At 36.2% G+C, this 23,628-nt stretch overlaps 1 protein-coding gene across 2 annotated transcripts in view; it reads left to right on the plus strand.

Moving 5' to 3' along the window:
* The window catches only part of Tip60 (Histone acetyltransferase Tip60), a 298,625-nt gene that overhangs the window by 160,276 nt on the left and 114,721 nt on the right, over nt 1-23,628 (plus strand). For both annotated transcript variants that reach the window (XM_090398626.1, XM_090398627.1), the window contains exons 6-7: nt 1,689-1,835; nt 22,422-22,505. In XM_090398626.1, the coding sequence (XP_090254752.1) occupies nt 1,689-1,835; nt 22,422-22,505 (231 nt within the window). The remainder of the gene's footprint in view (nt 1-1,688; nt 1,836-22,421; nt 22,506-23,628) is intronic.

Consider the following 23,628-nt stretch of genomic DNA (forward strand, 5'->3'; position numbering starts at 1 on the left):
AATCTAAAGAAAAAAGTGATCAGCATATTCGTGAGCAATACAAAGTGCAAGCAAGAAGGGTGACTAGTATGGTCTGGAAGGCCAAATCAGACTATGAGATAGAATTAGCTAAACAGATCAAAATCAACTCAAAAGAGTTTTTTTTTTGTTATATAGCAAGTAAGAGAAAAATGACTTTGGTGGGATGACTTTAAACAATCATATCAAGGTGACTCAGCCAAAGAAATTAGTTGATTTTCGGAGTGATCATTTTGCAAAGGTGTATCTTACAGGTGGTGATTTTACTGTTGCTGATGTTACAGAGACACATATCAAAATTGTGGTAAATGAACAGGTGGTGTTCAGCATATTAAAAAATATGAATGTGAACACAGCAGTGGGACATGATGGCTTATCAGCCTGTGTACTATGTGAATGAGCCAGAGAATTGGCATTTCCTCTGATGAAGTTTTCATTCTAAATCTCAGCTCTGGCAGGGTTCCAAGGGAGTGGAAAGAGGATTAAGACAGTATCATTGCATAAAGGTGGTTACAAGACAGAGGTAGCAAACTAAAGAGCACTATATGTGGAGTAGTTGTTAAAATATTGGAAAAGTTGGTGACAGGTAAATTACAATAGTGGGTGGATATGAATGTGATACTGTGTAGTGGGCAGCATGAATTTTGTAAAGAGTGGGTAGGTCCTGTCTTAGTAACTTATCCACAATTTATAATAAAGTGACAGCACATAATTACATGGATGTGAAGTGCTCATTGAAGTCATTATAATCTTTGGTTATTATAGAAATAATATGGATAGAAAGTGTATATTTTGATATATTTTATCCATGTGGCCATTTAGGTGGTTTAATAACCAAGTAAAAACCCAGTATTTTAACCATTAGCTTCACTTGTCAAAAGTTCCCTCTGTCAGAGGGCAGTATGTATATTATTTGCCACAGTGCTGTACATCATTTATAGTATCTGACATTTATTCATGAAAGCCATTTTAAATTAAAGAGATATTTATGATAAAATGCATATTTTTGAGAGGATTACAGTGGGAATTCCAAAACTAGTTTCCATTCTAATATTAATTAAGGCCTTAAATTATCAGTTGTAATTGTAACCCCACTAGAGGCATATGTATTTGGGGAGTGTCTTTAGGTAGAAAATAAATCTTGTTGGAAGACCACTATCTTGCTTATTGGAGACCTGGAATTGCATAAAAAAGTTCTATGCATGGTCTACTAGAGCAGAGTTCCAGATGTAAAGAAAATAATAAATAAAAACTTATAAATTGACATTATGCTCAGATATTATAGTGCACTGAAAAAAATGCTCAGTTTTATATCTGTTTAAATTATATTATGTATTATTTTATCTAATTAAGTAATGATATATATTAATTTGTGTGCATTAATCCGACTTGCATATCCTGAATTTATCTATAATGTGTTAATTTATTAATACGTTTTAGTAAATACCTTATTATAATAATTATTTGTAAAAATAATTCAGTGAAAATGTCCTAAAATGGATGAATGCTACTCTACATGAAATAGCATTTGCCTATTTTAGGACATTTTCATTGAATTGAAAATACTAACATAAGTCATATATAATAGAGTTTAGTTTGTCTGAATGATATTTGATATAACTTATCTTAAATTTTCATTGATTTGTTATTAATTTATTTTTTGTGTGTAGGATTCACAGGATGCTTCTCCAGGTCCAAGAACAACTGGTAGTCTTGTATCTCATCATGATGATCTTATAACTCGAATGAAGAACATTGAAATGTTGGAATTAGGTCGGCACAGAATAAGGCCTTGGTACTTTTCTCCATATCCTCAGGTGATTAGTCCATATATTTTGATTTTTTTTTTATGTGGCTCCCACCCACAAAAGGTTATTTTTTTACGTAAGCTCATACTGTATGCCCACAGATGCTAGACCCTTCGACACTTCTGTGCATGTCAGAAGAAGGAGAATCCATTCCGATAATAGGGCAATCAATCCGTCTTGTGAGATGAGTTGTTTATTATTACACGTTGAAAAATTAACTTTTCTTTTATGAACATTCTAGTTTTTAAAGTGGTAACTATTTTGCTTGTATAACAGTTAGAAAAATTGTACGTATATAGCATGAGATTTTCGCGTGTTGGTGATCAATTCATACATCTTTTATTTCTTTCTCCCCTTTAGCATGAATTGACTCTTCTTGGCAGGTTGCCAGACTAGGGTCTCGGATATGTGGGCAGACAGTAGTACATTTGTACTGTGGATGAGCGAAGAATTTTTTTTCTAATTTTAAAATTTTTTATAGTTTTTTTTTTTTTTGGTATTTTATTTTAATTTCTACATAGTCCAGAAACCCTGCTCTAGAAACCAAACATTAAATCATTTCAAGCTCCTTTCTTGGTGTGCAGTCTCACACCAAGCAATGAATTTCATCCCTCAACACAATCACAAACAACCATGGCCATGGTGGGATTTGAACCTGCAGCCTGTTGGTTAGAGAGTGGATATGCTAACCACTCTACTGGTTCTGGAAAAACAATGATGACTAGGTTGTGATAAATCAAAAATATCTTATGTTTTAGCTTTTTATTGTCTAGCAGCATCAAGCATAAAAAAAAAATAGAGTTGCCAAAGATTGAACTTAATAAATCGAATATTTATTGCATTATGGATAAGAAAAGATTAAAAGAATTTTTGAATAAAAATATTTAGCTTAAATTTAAATGAATCTAGAATTAAAACTACTGAAATGTGATAATAGTGCATTTTAACATTGTTACATTCTTGCTGTATGGTAAGCAATTTAAAGTTTTTGAGGAATGGAAAAATTGGAACTAGGAGCATAAAACTCAGTATTATATATAAAAATTAATTAGTAATTAAAGATGAAAAAGGTATTAAAAAATTTGAATGAAAAATGATGGAACAAGAACACCCTTCTGTCCTAAAATCTCTGTCCACATTATTTTAAAATTTTTATAACTCAATATTTCCTTTCTTGATTCCCCACTCCCTCTTGTTATTTTATTTTATTTATGTTATTTTGTTCTTAGAGTGGGCCATTATAGACCATCAGTATATGCATACAGATGATCTGCATAAGACCACCATGCTTATTGGAAACCCAAAATTGCTTTCAAAAGTGTCATGCATGATCTCTTCAGCAGGATTTCCATATTACCTAATTCTTAGTCTACCCATGGTACTAATACTAACTTTCATCAGCTGTGGAACCAGGTGACTTTATTGATATGGAGCTTTTGGCAGGTCCCTCTGCCTATCTTGCAAAATCGAATTGATCAACTTCTGTTTATCAAATGTATACCATCATGTCTTCACCATTCAAGGTTAAGAGTAGCTTCATTCCAAAGAAGGAAGAAGCATCTGCACCCTCTGATTACCATCCAGTTAGAGTTGCTCCTGTTTTCTTACATATTTTTCATAAAGTGTTAGCTAAATATCTTCAGTTATACATCCAGTATGATATTAGGCAGAGAGCCTTATCCCTGCAGATGGCTATGCTGAGAATATCTTCATTCATTCCTCTCTTCTCTCTGAACCTTGATGCTAACTTTGGTTTCTCTTTATGGCATCCATGGACCTTCAGTATCTTCCTTCAAGTTGTACCTTGAGCACTGTCTATTGAAGAATAGAAACTTTCCTCTCCTATGTTTCAGAGATTTACTCTACAAATCCTCTAACTGCAACCTGGGATGGACACTGATCTGGGCCTCCAGATCAGTGTCCATCCCAGCACTTAGGGGTGTACACCAATGAGGTATCTCCTTGTGACTCTGTTTCCTGTTTTCTTTAATTGTGTCATTGATGAGTTTTTCTTCACTCTCTTCCAAACCATATTGGCTGCTCACCTGACACAGCCACTGTTAATGTTATGAAATTCACTGATGGTCTTATACTCATAGCCTCTACTTTAGAAGGCTTGCAGGAACTCCTCAACCAAGCATTTGACTTTTTTCAAGTTTGAGGCCTAAACAGCAGTAGAATCCCACTGTAGGACTAACATTGAATTGAGGAATCTGCCTTGTAGCAAAGAGAAGAGATGGGTTAGTCATTATTGATGTACAAGTTGTGTCTGCTGGGTGAAAGTTGCCTATTATGCTGAAAACTAAGATTTGGTGCATCTACTTCAAGAAGCACACTGCATCTTACCAGAATTTACCTCTGGACTGTCCTTGAGAGGTATATATTGTCAGCATATTTGTGAACCTGCCAAGCTTTTGAATCTTGGGCTGATTTCAAGACATCTGCCATGTGATTATTAAGGTGAAAGCTTGATACTTCTGTTTTGTCTGGATTGAACTGGAGCCTCCATTTTTTGTAATATTCACCTATTGTTTTCAGATCTTTTGTAAGTGCCTCTTCAGCCTGACTCATGTTTTTGTGTCGAATGGCAATTACAGTGTCATCAGTTTTTTTGAATTCGATTCATATTGTTGTTTGTTAGTTGTACTGATGATGTCTTATGATACATAAGACAAAATGTTTACATAATAAAATAGTTATTTACTGTGACATACATGTTTTTCAAATTTATTACATACTGGCTCGTCCATCGCCTAGCATAAAAAGGGACGAGTCCTGGACTTAGGCAGAGGGTCTAGGTTGAAAAATATACTACAGCCTCCACAAACTACAATGAGTCCACCTACAGTGCACAATGATAGAAGGATATTAGTAGGTACATATAACTGCAGATCTCTACGGGATGATGATAGATTGGAAGAATTGATGAAGGAATTGGCCCACAATGTCCCATATAAAATGGGACGTTGTGGGCCTTTCAGAGATAAGAAGGAAAGAAGAAACTCTCATGCGATTAAAAGATGGACATCTACTCTACCACTATGTGACAGAAACTCAACTGGTGGTGTAGGATTCCTAATAAATAAAACAATCAAGGACAATGTCCTGTTTGTTAAATAAAATAACATCAAGAATAGCTGAACTAAGTCTCTTCATAAATAAAAGATACCAACTGAAAATTATACAAGTATATGCCCCAACTACAGACCATCCATATGAAGAGATAGAAGATTTCTATGAAACATTAGAATCTACATTAAATAATTCTAAAGAATTCTACATAATTAGAATGGGTGACTTTAATGCCAAGATTGGAAGCAGAGATGATCATCTGAACTCCATCGGTAAATTTGCATTTGGACAAAGGAATGAAAGAGGAGAAAGACTTATGAATTCGCAGAAGAAAATAACCTCTTTATTATGAACAGCTTTTTCAAAAAGAAAATTAACCGAAAATGGACTTGGAGAAGCCCAAATGGTCAATATAATAAATAATACCGAAGTGCTTAATAGATTTAATATAGGAAGTGACCACAGACTGGTAAGGGCAAAAGTATGGATCAACAAAAAATGGTAACGAAATAAGCTCATAAGAAAAAAGTCCAATTTAGTGAATCTAAAAAACCTCTACCAGAATAAAAGCTGTTATAGAGAATCACTCAAAAATAAACCCAAAAAGTTCAACACAGCTGCTACCATCGATAATGCTAATGTAATAATAGCAAAATCTATCTTGAATTGTGCACTAGAAATAGGAGTTGTAAAAAGGCACCAAAGAGAGGAAACCTTAGATCTGATGAAGAATAGAAGAGATATGAAAATAGATTTGAATGACACCAATAAAATAGAATATGCGGAAATTTGTAAAACTATATGTAAAATAATGAAACATGAATTTAAATCATATAATATGAAGGTCCTAAGGCGAACATTATCAGTTGGAACAAAGGAAATAGCTGCTGTAAGAGGAAAAAAATGGTGAACTTATAAAAAAATAGAGATGCAATAATCAAAAGAATTCAGGAATTTTATACTGAACTCTATGAAGACAAAGACCGTGACATCCAAGAATCATCTATGGATAACTCAAGTGAGGAAGAACATGATGCCCCTGAGATCTTACAAGGCGAAGTGGAAATGGAACTGCGAGAAATGAAGAATGGAAAGGCCCCACAAGAAGATGGAATTATGGTAGACTTCTTAAAACTGGAAGGAAGCCCTGTCATCAAACAGCTTACTAAACTCTTTAATAAATGCCTAAAACAGAGAAAAATTCCAAAAAATTGGAACAATTCACTTCTAATATTAATTTTTAAAAAGGACAATAAGGAATAAATTAAAAACTACAGACCTACCATATATAAAGTATATATAAAGTACAGACCTACCATATATAAAGTTTACACAAAAATTATAAATAATGGAATAAAATCTAAACTAGAGGGAATGCAATCCTGTGAACAAGCTGGTTTTAGAAAGAATTACAATACTTTGGACCATATTCCATAGTCTATATTTGGGGTACTTAAGGTTCAAAGCTGTATAACTGAGAGGAGACCTCCACATAACCTTTAAAGGAATGTGGAGAACCGACCAGGGCTTCTGACCTAATGTCCAATCCTCACCTTCTTGTAGTGCACCCTGTTGGGTATCTACCTGGATAATGAACTAACGAGGATGGGCTGGCAGTTTGGGATTTAGCCGACCAAATTGTACCATCATTTTGTATATTGGCTTAAACCAATATACAAAATGATGGTACAACATGACAAAATTTCATTTCGGCTGGGGCATCAACCAGTTAAAAACAAGGCCCCCATTGTTTTCGCCAGGGAACCAGGGTGAACAGCAAAAAGTCAGCTACTGGAACAAATCTGAAAGCACACCCCAAGTCAACATCACCAGAGTTAAAGATCAGTACTATCAACATAAGAAACCTGAATGGCAAAGATATGGAGCTAGCTGAGGAATTGGATAAGTACCAGACTGACATAATAGGGGTGACTGAAACAAAAAAGACCAAAACTGGTGAGATCTTTCTGAGCAATAAATACAAAATGTTATATTCAGGAAATGACAATCAAGGAAAAGAAGGAGTAGCCATAGTATTCAACACAAAATACGAGGCTTATCTTCTTGAATGGCAATCAGTCTCAAGTAGAGTAATGTGGGCAGATATGAGAATGGGGAACTGGACAATGAGACTTATTTGTGCCTATGGTCCCACAGAAGGTTCTACTAAGGTAGAAGTGGAGGAATTTTTTGAGGCTTTAGAAAAAGCAACTGACACAATGAAAAAGGAAAAGTTGGTCCTTGTTGGGGATCTAAATAGCAGAGTAAGAAATGATTGTCAGACATACAAAAATATTTTGGGAAAATTTGGAGAAAAGAGCAAAGCTAATAATAATAGCAAATATCTGTTGGAGTTCTGCTCAGGACACGGACTGGTTATTACTAACACCGTGTTCCAACATAAAAATGTTCACAAATTCACATGGAGAGAAGAAGCAAGGAATAAAAAAAATCTCATTGACTATGTTATTGTTGATAGTGATGTTTTCTCCCTGGTGCAGGACACCAGAGTGTACAGAGTATTTGAAATTAGAAGTGATCACTATTTAGTCTTGAGCAGGATAAAATTGAATTTCATATTGAAAAGAATAACATGTAAGAAAGTTTTAAAGAGAATAAAAATTGAGCAGCTCTCAGATGTGAACTGCAGACTAAAATACACAAAGATTATTGAAGAAAAACTGAAAGAGTTTGAGAACAGGAATAAAACCCTGGAGATTCAGTGGCTTGCCTTGAAGAAAACCCTGATTGATTCAGTGGCTTGCCTTGAAGAAAACCCTGATTGATTCAGCCAGAGAGGCATGTGGTGAGGTAGTCTGCAAGGATAGAAAAATCAGAAATCCATGGTGGACACAGGAAGTTAAAGAGGCAGTTAAGGAAAAGAAGAAAGCATATCAAAAGTTCCTGGCAAATAAGTCAGCTTTTGCTTTTAGAGAATACAGAGACAAATGTAAGAAAGCAAAACACTGTGTAAAACTAGCTAAATAAAAGTCATGGGAGGACTTTGGCAAGAATATAGAAAATAAATATCGAGAAGGAGGTAAGATATTCTGGAGGTTGTTGAAGAAGCTCAGAAATGTAGGAAAGAGTGCTGTAAAAGGAGTTAGAGATGATAAAGGTGACATGAAAACGTGAGAAAAAGATATCCTTGAAGTATGGAGCAATTACTTCGAAAAATTGCTGAATGAAACAAGCAGTGATAGCACAGTGATAAAAAACTCAAGAAAAAGCCATCAAAGGCTTGAAATGTGGAAAGGTAGTAGTAGCAGATGATATTCGACCAGAAATGTTGAAATATGGTGGTATAAAAGTCTTACAGTGGCTGCACTGCATAGTTCAGAAAGCCTGGACAGAGGAACGAATTCCCGATGATTGGAGTAGAGCTCTAATAGTACCCATATATAAAAAGGGAAATAAAACTGAATGTGAGAATTACATAGGTATTTCCATACTGAGTGTTCCTGGCAAGATCTATGCAAGTATAAAGTGAAGATCAGGATTAGATCTTCACTTTACGATAAATAGTTGAGAAAGCATGGGAATATAACAAAGATCTGTATTTAAGTGTTGTCGATCTGGAAAAGGCATATGACAAGGTGCCAAGAGAGAAGCTATTCAATACGCTACAATTATGTGGTTTCAATGGGGCATTATATCAAGCAATACTTAGTCTTTATTTGAGTTGTAAGTCAGCAGTTGGAATTTAAGGAAGTACAGGAAGATGGTTCAATCTTAAATCTGGTGTCAGACAAGAATGTACATTATTCACTCTGTTATTCATTATCTATATGGATCGCATTATGAAATAAAGTGGTATTAAACCTGATATCAAAATCGGAGCTGTTAATGTCAGCTCCTTGCTTTATGCAGACGATGTTATACTTCTAAATAAATCTGCTACAAGTTTACACGATTCCCTGACTTAATCGATTAACTGTTGTAATAGATATGGTATGAAGGTCAGCATTAAAAAAACAAAGACAATGAAAATAAGTAGAATTGTTGAAAATGTCAACTGTGTTGTGAACGGGGAACCTGTGGAACAAGTAAAACATTTCAGCTACTTAGGCACAATTTTTAGTGAAGATGGTAAATTAAATATGGAAATAGACAACAGAATCAGCAAAGCTGGTATGGTAGGAAGTCAATTGAATAAATTCATATGGAATAAGAGAGAAATTAGTCGGAACACTAAATTAACTCAAGACAGTGTTCAAACCAGTTTTAACTTATGGATCTGAGAGCTAGGTCAAATAAATAAATAGCAAATAAATCGTCTGATGTTCCTAAAACGCTGCCGGGATAACAAAGTGATCCCTAATTGTGTCAAATTGAAGCACCGTTTTACTTCCGAGAAAGCTCTACGCATTTATAACCGCACTAGCTTCGCCCTGTTAAGAGAACAAATTACCGCAACGCGCATTCTCCTTGCTGATGAAAACAAAACCTTTCGGGCGCTGGAGGAAGAGCTTTCTCATACACTCGGCCTTGATCTATGGTCTATACTTCATGACATCTCATGCACATCGGCAAGAAAGGAATTCGAAAAAATACGTAGTTGGCACGTGAAAAAATACGAAAACCTGACATAGACTTCTACTTCTGTACCCCAGCCACCACTCAACACTGTAGTCAACCTCTCGTCGGCAGTTTTAAAGCCTGAAGCACTCACCGCACTTTCACGTGGTCACAATTTCACCCTAGCTCCTAAAAGGATACCTGCTGAAGAAATCATGATCCAAATAGAGCGTGGAATTCGCAACCTGCCTAACCATATCGCCAACAACGTGAGACTAGATGTAGTCGGTGTTCTCACTAAAGCCAAACCTCCAAAATCCAACTTATCCAAAAACGAATATACAGCCCTACAAGAATTGAAAAACAACAAAAAAATAGTAATCACCAAAGCTGATAAGGGAAGCGCCACTGTGGTACTCAATCAAAAAGACTACAAAGGTAAGCTAAATTCTTTAGTACGAGACTGTACTACTTACCTCCCCATTGAATATAATCCGACCAGCTCTCAGATTAGAACTATCCACAGACTCCTTAAGAAAGTCACTTCTTGGCCTGTGGAAGTCACCAACAAACTTAAACCTTATAACTCTAGACCCCCCCCCGATTATATGGACTCCCAAAAATACATAAACAAAATGTGCCATTGCGTCCCATAGTGGATGGCATTGATTCCCCCACATATAAATTAACCAAACATTTAACCAAAACGCTCACACACTACACTGGCAACACACCATCACACATAAAAAACTCGGCCCACTTTAAAGCCAGTATAGAAAACCTCACACTCCAACACACTGACACAATGGTCAGTTTTGACGTCTCTTCCCTATTAACTAATGTCCCACTCAAAGAAACCCTTGAGCTCATCCAAGCCAAGTTTCCTCCCGATATCTCAGCCCTATTTCAGTTCACAATGAACTCGGGCTATTTCGTTTGGTAAGGAAAGTTCTACAAACAGATAGAGGGGACAGCCATGGGTTCACCACTTTCCCCACCCTTGGCCAATTTCTTTATGGAGACATTTGAAGAGAAAGCCTTAAACTCCGCCCCACAAAAACCCACTATTTGGCTTCGTTATGTGGATGATGTGTTTGCTATTTGGCCACATGGCTCAGATACACTCCACTCCTTCCTAACACATTTAAACAACCAACATCCCAGTGTCCAGTTCACCTTAAAAAAAGAGGAAAACAACACCCTCCCCTTCCTAGACACTTTAATCACCCGCCAGCTTGATGGATCTTTGGTTTTCTCTGTTTACAGAAAACCCACCCACACTGGCAGATACATTCACCAGCAATCCCCCCCCCCCTCACAACAATATGGGGTGATAAAAACACTATATAACAGGGCAAAATTAATCTGCTCAGATGACAAGGCCCTGACTATTGAACTAAACCACATCCTCAACACTTTCTTAGCCAATGGTTATAACCCCAAAAAAATCCAAAAAATACTAAAACCTGTAAACCACAACCCCCCTCCCCCCCTCCACAATAAAGATTACACCAAGTCTATCACCATCCCCTACATCCAGGGCACCTCTGAAAAAATAACCAATATCCTCAAAAAATATGACCTTACTTCCTGTTACAGACCATATAAAAAGTTGGCATCCCTTATCCACTCTACCAAAGACCAACCACTTCCCCTAGACCTACCTGGTGTATACCAGGTCCCTTGCAGCTGCAAATTGTCCTACTTTGGCCAAACAGGCAGAACAACAAATATCAGGATTTCAGAACACCAAGACTGCATCCGGTTTCACCAGTACAGCCGCTCTGGGCTAGCAGACCATGCCTTAGATACCCACCATAAAATTCGTTGGAAGAAAACAAAAATAATCCATCGCAGCAAGTTTAAATACGAAAGATTATTCAAAGAATCTTCAGCAGCTCTAAAAAACGTTCCTAACCTCAACAAATTTGGGTGCATGAAACTGCCCCAAATTTGGGAGACTTTCATAATGAGAACTTCAGCCCAACTGCCAAGACTACCAAATTAGCCCACAAGAGGGCACCATTATGACTTTAGGAACAATATTAGTTTCTTGCTTTCTTCCTCATTTGCTTTGTGTTAGCTCCTGAGTGCACATACCATATCTTTATGTTCCCGAAGATGGCAATGTGACATTGCCGAAATATAGAAGTTATTCATTAAAGTTACCTTTAATTAATATACTTTATATGCGTTGTTAATTCCGTAAACTAATTACCAGTTATGTCTAACCAATGTATAAGTCTTACCACTAGAATATTGAAACAATAAAACATCTTTACAATAATGCAACTTCTGTAATTAAATTATATAAAAACAGTGGAAAGTTCCCAATACAAAAATGAATCCGGCAAGACGACACCATATCTCCCAAATTATTTACAGCTGCACTAGAGGAAGTCTTCAGAAGCCTTGATTGGGAAACCAAAGGAATAAACATAAATGGAGAAAGGCTGCATCATCTGAAATTTGCAGATGATATTGTCCTAATAGCAGATAATCTTGAAGATCTTGAAGAAAGGCTAAATGAGCTAAATGAATCCTCCAGAGTAATTGGATTAAAAATAAATAGAGAAAAAACAAAAATAATGATGAATAAATATATTAACCATTGAACTGTCAAAGTTGAAAACCATGAAATAGAACAAGTTACTTCTTATTTATATTTGGGCCAATTGTTATCCTTTCCAAAGAAAAGAGATTGAATGAAGAATTCACCTTGGATGGATGGCTTATGGGAAAATGAGAGACATATTCAGAAGTGATATTCCTATGAGTCTAAAAAGGAAAGCTTTCAACCAGTGCATACTTCCTGTCTTAACATATGGAGGAGAAACATGGACTTTAATAGAAGCCCTAAACAAAAAGCTGAGAACAACACAACATCGCATGGAAAGAAGTATGCTAAAAATAACATTAAGAGATAGGAAGACAAATACCTGGATAAGATCTCAAACAAATGGGTGTGATTTTCTTTCTTGACTACTTGTATAAGAAACTATAACACATTTTAGGAATGTCAGTCACGTGGGCAATATTTATTATCCTACTAGTTTCACCGATTTTTGCTATCGGCATCACATTGTCTTTGTGGTATATCTGAAAAGAGAATCTTGTTGCAGAGTCTTTTAGGATAACCATTTAAGGATAGCTCTCTGGATATTGTAGTTAATTCTTCTTGTAAGTCATCTTGGTCTGTGGTGTACTGTATAGCTCTTTTCTTAAGCATATGGATAATGCTAAGTTTCTGGGATATATGATGTGACGAATTGAAATGGAGGTAACATCCAGTATTCGTAAGTTTTCTATATACAGACAGGTTGATACTGTTATTGGTTTGTTTCTTTATTAGGATGTCTAGGAATGGAAGTTTTTTATCTTTTTCAATTTCTAATGTCAAATTTATGGTATGGTGGAAATTATTGATTTGGATGAGATAATTCATTAGTTCTTCTTTCTTATGATTCCAAATTATAAAGATGTCATCTACATATCTGTACCAAGTTTTAGGTTTTGGGGGTAATTTGAGATAAGATTTTATCTTCTAGGTGTTCCACGAATAAGTCAGCACAAGGAGGAGAGAGGGGGCTACCCATGGCTAATTCGGTAAGTTGTTTGTAGACGGTTTTTTGCCAAGCGAAATGGTTTGAAGTTAAACAATGATTGAACAAGATTCTTTTTTCGGATATATTACCACAAAGACAACGTGATGACATCCAGTACATCAGTACTATAACTATTCCATTTGTCAGCAGCATTTCCAAAAAATTAGCAATCCTTCTAAAACCACACAATATTAGAGTAGCATTCAAGCCGGTCAATACTATTCGGAAATTTGTAAGATCACCGAAAGACCCTCATCCATTCTACAAGTACTCTGGAGTATATAATATACCTTGTTCCTGTGGTATTAATTACATTGGTCAGACCTCTAGAAGCTTCGAAATGAGACAGAAGGAGCACATAGGCTATGTTAGAAACAACAGACAAGATATCTCAGGCCTTTCTCCCCACTTTGCCTCTACCAATCATCTTATTGAGTGGGATAAGAGTCATATGCCCTATATAGAAGAGAACTACCATTCCAGAACCTTCAAGGAGGCTGCTATGGTCGCCCGTTCAACAGGAAACCTAAATAAGAATCAAGGTCTAATCCTACCGGAAATTTGGAAAACTTTAATTAGATCACTAAACATCAAAGAAATTAACTTTCACACCAATTACATTATGTCTCGTAACAAATAAATCATGTTCCCGAGACACGTGTATTGTCTCGCACTGTACTAATTTTGTATGAATTAGAACTGTCAGTTAAAACCTAGTCCGTTACCTTCATATTGCTTACCAATTGTATTATCCCTGAAGATGCCAATGGCAAAAATCGGTGAAACTAGTAGGATAATAAATATTACCCACTTGACTAACATTCCTAAAATGTGTTATAGTTTCTTAGGTGTGATGGATATTGTAAAATACATTAAACAGGCTATGTGGAGATGGGCTGGCCATATTGCCAGATGCAGTGAAGGGAAATGGACTAGAAAACAAGACTGGAGACCAATGGATGGAACAAGACAAATAGGAAGACTGAGAAGAAGGTGGAGGGATGAACTGGAACAAATTGCAGGAGTGAGATGGATGGGAGAGGCAGAAAACTGAGTGATCTGGAAAATCATGGGGGGAGACCTTCGTCCAGCAGTGGACAGAACCAAAAGGTTGAAGTAGAAGAAGACATGTTATTCTATAGTTATGGATATCCCACAGGTTTCACTATATATATATATATATATATACCATGTATTTTCGCGTATAATGCGAACTAGAAATTTTGTTTGAAAACTAGCCCTAAAATGCCATGTCCACATATAATGCAATCTGTTAATCTTGTTCCATAACATTATAAATAATAGAATATGAATTAACGAAAGAAATATGTATTTTAAAACAAAATGTCAGAATCCTTTAAATTCTTCTTCATCTTTTGAATCATCAAACATTTCATTTATAAATTCATCTGTAGGGATTGCGTCGTCAGTGCAGCAGTTGTCGTCATCATCTTCATGCTCTCCATTTTGTTGTGTGTCATCCTCGCTTTCGTATATGACGTGATCTTTGGACCCATCCATTTAATTACTTATTCCACATTTAAGAAATGAGCATTGAATCATTTCAGATGGTATCGAATCCCATGCTTCTTTAACCCAGCTGGTGACCAGGGTGATCTCAGGTTTCTGAAAATTCCCACCCTTTGTCATCTTCACCAAACCAGATGACATCCATTCTCTCCATTTTTCACGTAAGTGATCTTTAAACGGCTTATTCAAGCTGACATCAAGCGGCTGCAAAACGGAAGTTAGACCACCTGGTATGACTTCTAGGTCTGTACGTAGCTCACGTGCTTTCTCTTTGCTTGCTTCTGTTAAATGTGCCCGGAACATATCCCAGACTAGCATGCTTTGTTGAATGTAACAAGCTACCTGGACGTATGTTCCATACTTGATCCAGCCACAATTGTACACCTTCTTCATCCATCCAACCTTTCTGATTGGCGCGCGAACAATTACACCTGGTGGAAATTTCATATGCTTCAGAATTTTCTTCCTTTTAAATATCACTGTTGGCTTTAATTTGCCATCTGCCATGCATGCTAGAACAATGGTAAAATGCATTTTTTCATGTCCCATCGTTTTTATGAAGACACCCTTTTCACCAACTGAGTTTACTGTTCGATTCCCAGGCATATCAAAGTAAATGGGCATCTCATCCATATTGCCAATTTGGGAAAGTTCATATCCGTGACACTTCCGTAATTTTATGATAAATTTATGGAAGGACTGCACTTTTTCTTCAAGCTGCTTTGGTAACTTCTGCACAATTTTTGTTCAGTGTCGTAATGTTAATGCTTTGTGTTCCATAAATCTGTTGCACCACCCAGGCGAAGCAAGAAAAGATGAAATACCTGGTGTGTCCTTGAATTTACCATTCTTGAGTTGTAGAGCTCAAAACGAATTGCATTTCTTGTTACTATAATGCCATCTTGTCGTTGCGTCAAAATCCATTCTTTAGCTCTTCTTCGAGTTCTGGAAAGGATGCTACATCTCCACGACGGGTACGTTTCGTTCTGGGGATTTTTTCAAGACTGTCTTTTTGCTTATGCCAAAGTCTAATATTACTCTCTGCTACACCAAATTCTCTCATAGCAACACTGTTATTATGTTCTTCTGCAAACTGCACGACATGCAATTTAAATCCTGCTTCAAAAGATGAATGCTTGCATTTCTGTTGGCTCATTTTCAGGCTAGGTTTGTTTAACGAATAATTTTTAAAATGAACTGTGGTTAAACTGATATACCTAACTGTGCTCTATCATTAGCACTACTTACATTACTGGCTTTATGCACAGATACGATGTGCGCTTGGTCGCCGAATGCAAGTGGATAAAGTAGATTTGGTTACATAGGCATATATATTGTGTGTGCAAGTCTAATAAGATGTTATATTTTTTAGGATCTGCATATAATGTGAACCCCTAACTTTAAGTAGTATTTTTTACCATAAATTTTTTGCATTATACGCGATAATATATGGTATATTAAAAAATAAATAAAAATAAATCCACTAATAGCTCTACTGTTATTCCAAAGACTTTTCAGGCTCTTTTTTAAATTCAGCATGGCAACAGAAATATAGCCTATGAGTATTCTGATTTCTTTCTTTCCTCCAAGGTGTGAGTTAGTTAGATATGTGGCCCACAAAGTAGTTATTTCAACTTAGGGAATAGACTGAAGTCTGGAGGGCTTGTGTCAGGATAGTATGGGGAGTTGGAAATCAGATGTGATAATGATGTGAGAAATTAGTCATTATTACAGTCTTTTCAACATATAGATATTAACTGCTATTGAAAAACATGCAATTTTTTGTCAGTATTTACTTATGTTAAGCTACCTCCCAATGATGCTGTTAGCCATATAAACAGCAACACATGTAGAGGAAATACATCTAGTATAAATAAATAAACATATATGATAAAACCTGGTATTTTTCATTCAAATTCATCTACCACCTGAGGACATATTCACATAATTCCATGCCTATGGTAGGATTAAAACATTCAACCTCTGTTTGTTAGCCAGTGAGTGAGTTGGCCACTTGACCATCCAGGCTATCAACTGGTTGACTTTGCTGCATAATATTTTAGCAAATTGTATTGTACTATTATTTGTAATTACTGATCATGTTTTGTTTATTTAGATAACACTGTCTATGAAAAATTAGTTATATAAAATTGGAGAATTTGATTTGAATACTTGGATTGATGTATATCCTAGAACCTTAGGTTTTTCATTCCAAAAAGCAGATGAACTGGTCATAAAATACTTGCATTTGATGGAATAGTATACTTTGGTGATATTATGAACTGCCTTATCACAGCATTAATTATTTTAGCAAAACTAAGTTACTTGGCTGTGACAGGCCATTCAGCCAAATATGTTGATGGGCCATGTTGTGAGCCTCATATACACTGCTTGAAAGAAGTCAGCAGACACCATAGTGTGAGGAACAAACTTTCATGGTGCCCACCTTAATAAGATGAAGACTCTCCTTTTGCTGTCGTAACTGTAGAATGTAAATTCTACAGTTAATATGTAGAACGTAAAATGTAACTGTAGCAATCAATGGGAATTTCGGACCATTCTTCCTTTAGGCATGTAATGATGCCCTGGACTATTGTGGGGCAGACATCCCTTGACCTCACCCAATGCTCCAGTTCATCCCACTGATGTTCAATAAGGTTGATATCAAGGGTCTATGGAGGCCAGTCAAGTATGATGACATTCATATCCACAAACTATGCAGTTATTACAGCAGCAACAGCCTTATGACACAGTGCATTGTTTGACTGATAGAGACTGGTCAGTTCTGTAAAAATGTCACAAAGTAGGAAGCAATGCATTGTTCAATGTTCGTGGCATCACAGAGGTCCAAGGCATAACCAGGTAAAACAGAACTGTACTATCACACCTCCACCTCCAAATTTCATAGTTGAGGGTTATGCAGTCTGGTAAGAGACATTCACTGGGCATCTGCCACATAAACACCCATCCATGTACTTGGTAGAGGGTGTAGCATGATTCTTTGCTCCATAACACAGCTTTCCAAACTTCCACATCCCACTGTACTGCTGTTTGCTGTACAGTGGGATGTGGATGATGATAAAACTGAAGATGATGCTGCATGATGGTTCGGGTAATGTGGGACACGCATATTGTGGTCCTACCATGGAAACCCATGTTATGAGCCTCAGTTCTGAATCTTTTTGTGCAGATTCATGCTCAAGTCGATACCTGAAACTATATTCAACATGTTGACTGACAAATGGTGGTTTTTACATATTATCCTTCATAGCACCCTATGGTTACTCATGTAACCATTGTGGGTAGTACTTACAGTTGACTCCAAGCATTTCCATCTCAGTATGGTATCACTGATTGTTAACCTGATATGGCCCTATTTGGTAAGCAGGCAACATATCACAACACCTCTGTCAAACGCCATCACTTCCCCTTCTCGCAGCCACTTCACCCGGACACAGTTGCATGGACTTGGGATCATAATATTCCTCCAATTTATCTGGTTACAAACACGTGACTCGTTACATGGCACGATGCACCTTGCCCATGGGGGATGTCAGCTGACTTCTTTCCAAGCAGTGTGTATACGAGGATGGTCTGAAAAGTTCTCTGCCTAACAATGAAAAAACTAATTTATAATTTCAAAATTATTTTTATTTTTCAACATAATCTCCCTTAAGACTAATACATTTATTCCAGCAATGTTCCAACACCATTATCCTGTCTCTGTAATGGTTCTCAGTAAGATCTGCAAAATACCCTTCTACAGCTGCAATCGCCTCTTGATTCAAAGAAAAATGCTGACCAGCGAGGAAGAGTTTTAGTTTTGGGAAGAGATAGAAATCAGAAGGAGCCAAATCTGGGGAATAGGGTGGATGTTCTAACAATTCATAGTGCAAATCCCTTAATTTTCCCATTGCCAAAACACCTTTGTAGGCAGGTGCATTGTTCTGATAAAAGATTTTTTTCTTCTGCAATCCAGGTCTTTTCTCATGAATTTTTTCGTTTAGTCTTGTTAAAAGATCGGAATAATATTCCCCAGTTATTGTTTTACCCTTTTCAAGAAAATTAATAAACAAAATGCCTTTAACATCCCAAAACACCGATGCCATGACCTTTCCTACTGATGGAGCCGACTTTGTCTTCTTTGGCACTGAATAACCAGCTTCTGTCCACTGTTTTGACTGCTGTTTAGATTCTGATGTATAATGGTGAATATAAGTCTCATCCATAATAATAAATCAATGCACAAAATCAGTTTTATTCTTGTAAAAACGTCTGAAGCACTGTTCAGAGATTTTCATGCAAGTGCGTTTTTGATCTGCTGTGAGCAAGCGCTGCACCCGTTTTGTGCAAGCTTTTTCATTTGCAATACTTCATGCAAAATATATCCTACACGTTCTTTTCAAATGCCTATAGTCTCAACAATTTCACTCACTTTGACTCACTGGTCATCCAATACCATATCGTATATTTGATCAATGATTTCTGGTGTTGTTACACTTTTTGGACATCCTTCACATGGATCATCTTCAAGGCTGGTACGGCCACATTTAAACTCAGCAGCCCATTTCTTAATTGCCAAAAATGAAGAAGAGTGCCCATAAACTTTTATGAACGTCGAATGAATTTCTTTTGGTGTTAAACCTTCTTTTTATCAAGAATTTTATAACTGCACAAGACTCAATTTTATCCATTTCAAGGGATACAGAAAACACTTTTGCTTCAGACAGCTGTATAAAACAAACTACTTGATAGAATGACTTGCAATTTCACATGGATGCTTATGATAGCTGTACCAACTTAGAAAAAAAAAATCATGCTGATAGTTTCGTCATCTATGGCCCAGGCTGAGAACTTTTCAGACCACCCTCATATGCATATATATATATATATATATATATATATATATATACAGGGTGTTCGGGATAAATTTGACATATTTATAATTAATTATATTTTTCCGTAAGTTACATGTATTAACACACACTTCTCTTCATTTAAAAGTTTGGACCCTTCTTCATTCATATACAAGATGTCAGAAAGGATGGATAGCTGGAACCCACCTGAATCATGGAAGAGAATAACTTGTATCATGATGATTCGTGCCCGCCATCAAAATAAGGATATTACGACTGCTGCCCAATGCTCCCTGAATACAGTAAAAACAATCAGGCATGAACTAGAGACTTGCAATGGTGACTACGAGGATGTAGCAAGAAGAAAGATCCCTAGCAGACGATCTGATTGCGTTCGTACAGCAGAATTCCTCGCAAATCTGCAGGAACAGGTGTTGAAGAACCCTGGCATTGGAATTCGGGCTTTGTTCGTGGAGTTGCTAACTGTAGTCAAGCCCTGGATAACAAGGGTAGCCAATGGTAGGCCGTATGTATGGCAGCAGGATTCGGCCCCTTGCCACACCTCTGGGAAAAGTCAAAAATGGTTGTCTGAAAATTTCTACGACTTCACCAGTCCAAATGTTTGGCCTCCAAACTCCCCAGACCTTAACCCCATGGATTATTTTGTATGGGGCGCAGTTGAAAAAGACACCAATCGCACTTCCAGTAATACAAAAGCCCAGTTAATGGATAAAATTAAAACAGTTTTTGCGGCCCTTCCCAGGGAGACTGTAGCATCAGCTTATTCGAGGTTCCGAAGCAGAATTGAAGCTGTGATCGATGCTAATGGTGGTTATTTTGAGTAAATCTTGTTGATAGTATTGTAATTAACTCTGCCTGTAATGTTTTTTTGTCAATTCATTAAATTTAATAGATACAAAGAAGATTTTCTTTTTCCTTACGAAACTGTCAAATTTATCCCGAACACCCTGTATATGAAAAGATAAGTTGAAATTTGAAACATTTTTATGTCATGTTTTTTGTCTTACTGGCTTACCAGCCCAGAACTCGGGGAGGGGGGGGGGGACAGGTGGGCAGAGCCCCCTAGTGTGTGTGTGTGTGTGTGTGTGTGTTAAAGAATTAAATGACTAAAGATCGAGATTAACATAAAAGGTTTTAATCGCACAACTAGTTTCATCTTGCATAGACTTCTTAAAGTGCTAACAAACGTATAAGGAACTGTAGAGAAACCGGATCTGAACAGTATTAAAAAACGCAGCAAAAGCACTATAGAGGCTAAAGCCTAGATGAGTTTAAAAAGAAAAACGTCTATAACTGTATTATTAGGCATATGCATGCATCTACGATCTCGTGCATGCCAATATTGAATGGCAGGACTGTGGCAATCTGATAAGTTGTAGCTTAAATTACTATTAATATCAACAGGGTTTAGGATTATTTCTTTTGACTCCAAAATTTTTCTTTCTGTCTCATCATAACAACGGTGAAGATTGTTAGAATTTTCCCAGAGTACTGGATGTGGGAGGCCCTCCTCGTTCGAATTTGCTGAAAACAGGACATGGCTGGATTAGGCACTAGCTCCAAGTTCTTTTGTAGTTGATGTCTCTTTGGTGTTCTTCGATATGGATTTCGATTGATTTTCCATCTGTCCAAAGTAAGATTTGCCACAATTGCAGAAAATTTGATAAATGCTGGGATATTTCAGACCATTATGATTAGTCTTTGGTCAACTGAGAAGGGAACGTAGCTTAGGCAGTGTTGTGAAGAAGGTCCGAATGTTAAATTTTCTTAAAATTTTTGTTAATTTTGGAGAGAGAGAGCTGATGTAAGGAATAGAAATACTGCCATTAGAAACTATATTAATTTAAGTTTAATTCACTATTTTCAGGAAACCGACCCATGCAGATAGATATCTCCACGCTAATTCTCACCATTACCCTCCGCAGAAATTTGGCATCATATCTACTCTTGAACACTGGGCTCTCTCACTTCTTTCAGATGAACAGGATCTTAGCAACGAACTTAATCATCTTCAAAGCACATTTCAGTTAAACGGCTATTCAAAGAAAATTATTAACAAACTCCTTTTCAATCCCATGCCATAATGAAGATACTACAGTTTCTAAGGGCAGTATTTCTATTCCTTACATCAGCTCTATCTCTCCAAAATTAACAAAAATCTTAAGAAAATTTAACATTCGGACCTTCTTTACAACACTGCCTAAGCTACGTTCCCTTCTCAGTTGACCAAAGACTAATCATAATGGTCTGAAATATCCCGGCATTTATCAAATTTTCTGCAATTGTGGCAGACCTTATTTTGGACAGACGAAAAAATCAATCGAAATCCATATCGAAGAACACCAAAGAGACATCGACTACAAAAGAACTCGAGCCAGTGCCTTATCCAGCCATGTCCTGTTTTCAGCAAATTCAAACGAGGAGGGCCTCCCATATCCAGTACTCTGGGAAAAATCTAACAATCTTCACCATTGTTATGATGAGACAGAAAGAAAAATTTTGGAGTCAAAAGAAATATCCTAAACCCTATTCATATTAATAGTAATTTAAGCTACAACTTATCAGACTGCCACAGCTCTGCCATTCAATATTGGCCTGTGCGAGATCGTTGACACATGCAAGTGCCTAATAATACAGTTATAGATTGTTTTTCTTTTGAAACTCATCTAGGCTTTAGCCTCTATAGTGTTTTGCTGCATTTTTTAATACTGTTCAGATCCAGTTTCTCTACAGTTTCTTATATGTTTATTAGCACCTGAAGAAGTCTATGTAAGATGAAACTAGTTGTGTGATTAAAATCTTTTATATTAATCTCAGTCTTTAGTCATTTAATACTTTTAACATGTTCCCAAACCAAGTAAATTTTCCTATAAACATATATATGTATATGTATGTATGTATGTATGTATTGAAAAACAAACTTAGAAATTAAATAAAATTCCTTTTTATTTGACTTACTGAAAAAAATTTAGTAATGGCATTACATTTTTCAGGAGCTTGTAAATCTTCCTTGTATTTATTTATGTGAATTTTGCCTGAAGTATATGAAATCCAGGAATTGTTTGCAAAGGCATATGGTAAGTATTAAACATATAAGCATAGAAATATGGCTACCACTGGATATATATAATATATATATTTATATAATATTTATTTATTTATGTATATTTTAATATCGTATTCTTTTGTAGTGCAATATTATTGAGCGTGGTTTAAAAAAAAAAAAAAACATGGTATTTCAAAAAACAAGCTACTGCTCGCCAGTTTACTCTGTAATTCAAAAAGAATTAGTAACAATCACAGGCAGAAGGCAGAAAGGAACTGTGGAGAAAATATATTGAAGAACTTTTCAAAGATAATAGAAGAGAAAAGAAAGACTGTCAGCTGTGAGAACAAGTTTGTTTAAATCTGAAATTCAGTGTGCATAGACCATACGAAAAAATGGAAAAATTCCTGGAGAAGATATTATCAGTAAACATCTGAAACAATTAGGAAATGCAGGGAAGAATCTTATAATATGGCATTTTAACCAAATTTCTACATTTAGCTTATTTAGAGACATTAAGAGACAAGCTAAGATCTACTACATTTATCATAGTCCTAAAGAAAGAAAATATTAAAAATTACTCTGAATATTAAGCATTAAATTTTATGAGTCATAAGGTGGGAGTAAAATGTGGCAAGGAATATTTATAATATGCCTTTGATGCTTTTAGTGAGACAGATAAATTGAACAGGAGATGTTGTTAAAGGCTTGGGAATATAGAAGACAGTAGTTACAAAAGTTTAGACAAACTGGTGGGACAACTTGTTAAAAACCAAGTACCAAGTTGTTAGAGATGATAATGCAACAGATCCTGAATTAGATGTGGGAACCATAAAATCAGTGAAAATTCCTTCAATTATCTGGGCTCCATGATGGATAATTTGGCCAATGTAAAACAGAATATCAAGCAGGACAGGAACAGGCAGCTATTAGAACTATGAACGGTATATTTTTGAGTCGTAAGATCTCAAGGCAAATCAAGAATATTCTGTATCGGGTAATTTATCGAGAGTATAATGATCTGTGGATATGAGTGTCGATAGTGTTGCCATCCTATGCACACATCCAGAGAATGAGAAAAGAATAATGGCCATTAAGAATTATGAATAGGTAGATCTCCTGGAAAAAGAAAAATGCAAAGTCCAAGGGCTACA

Source organism: Typopeltis vanoorti, chromosome 10 (assembly GCF_054136105.1).
Source record: "Typopeltis vanoorti isolate ZY-2024b chromosome 10, IOZ_Tvanoo_1.0, whole genome shotgun sequence".
In the NCBI taxonomy this organism is placed as follows: Eukaryota; Metazoa; Arthropoda; class Arachnida; order Uropygi; family Thelyphonidae; genus Typopeltis; species Typopeltis vanoorti.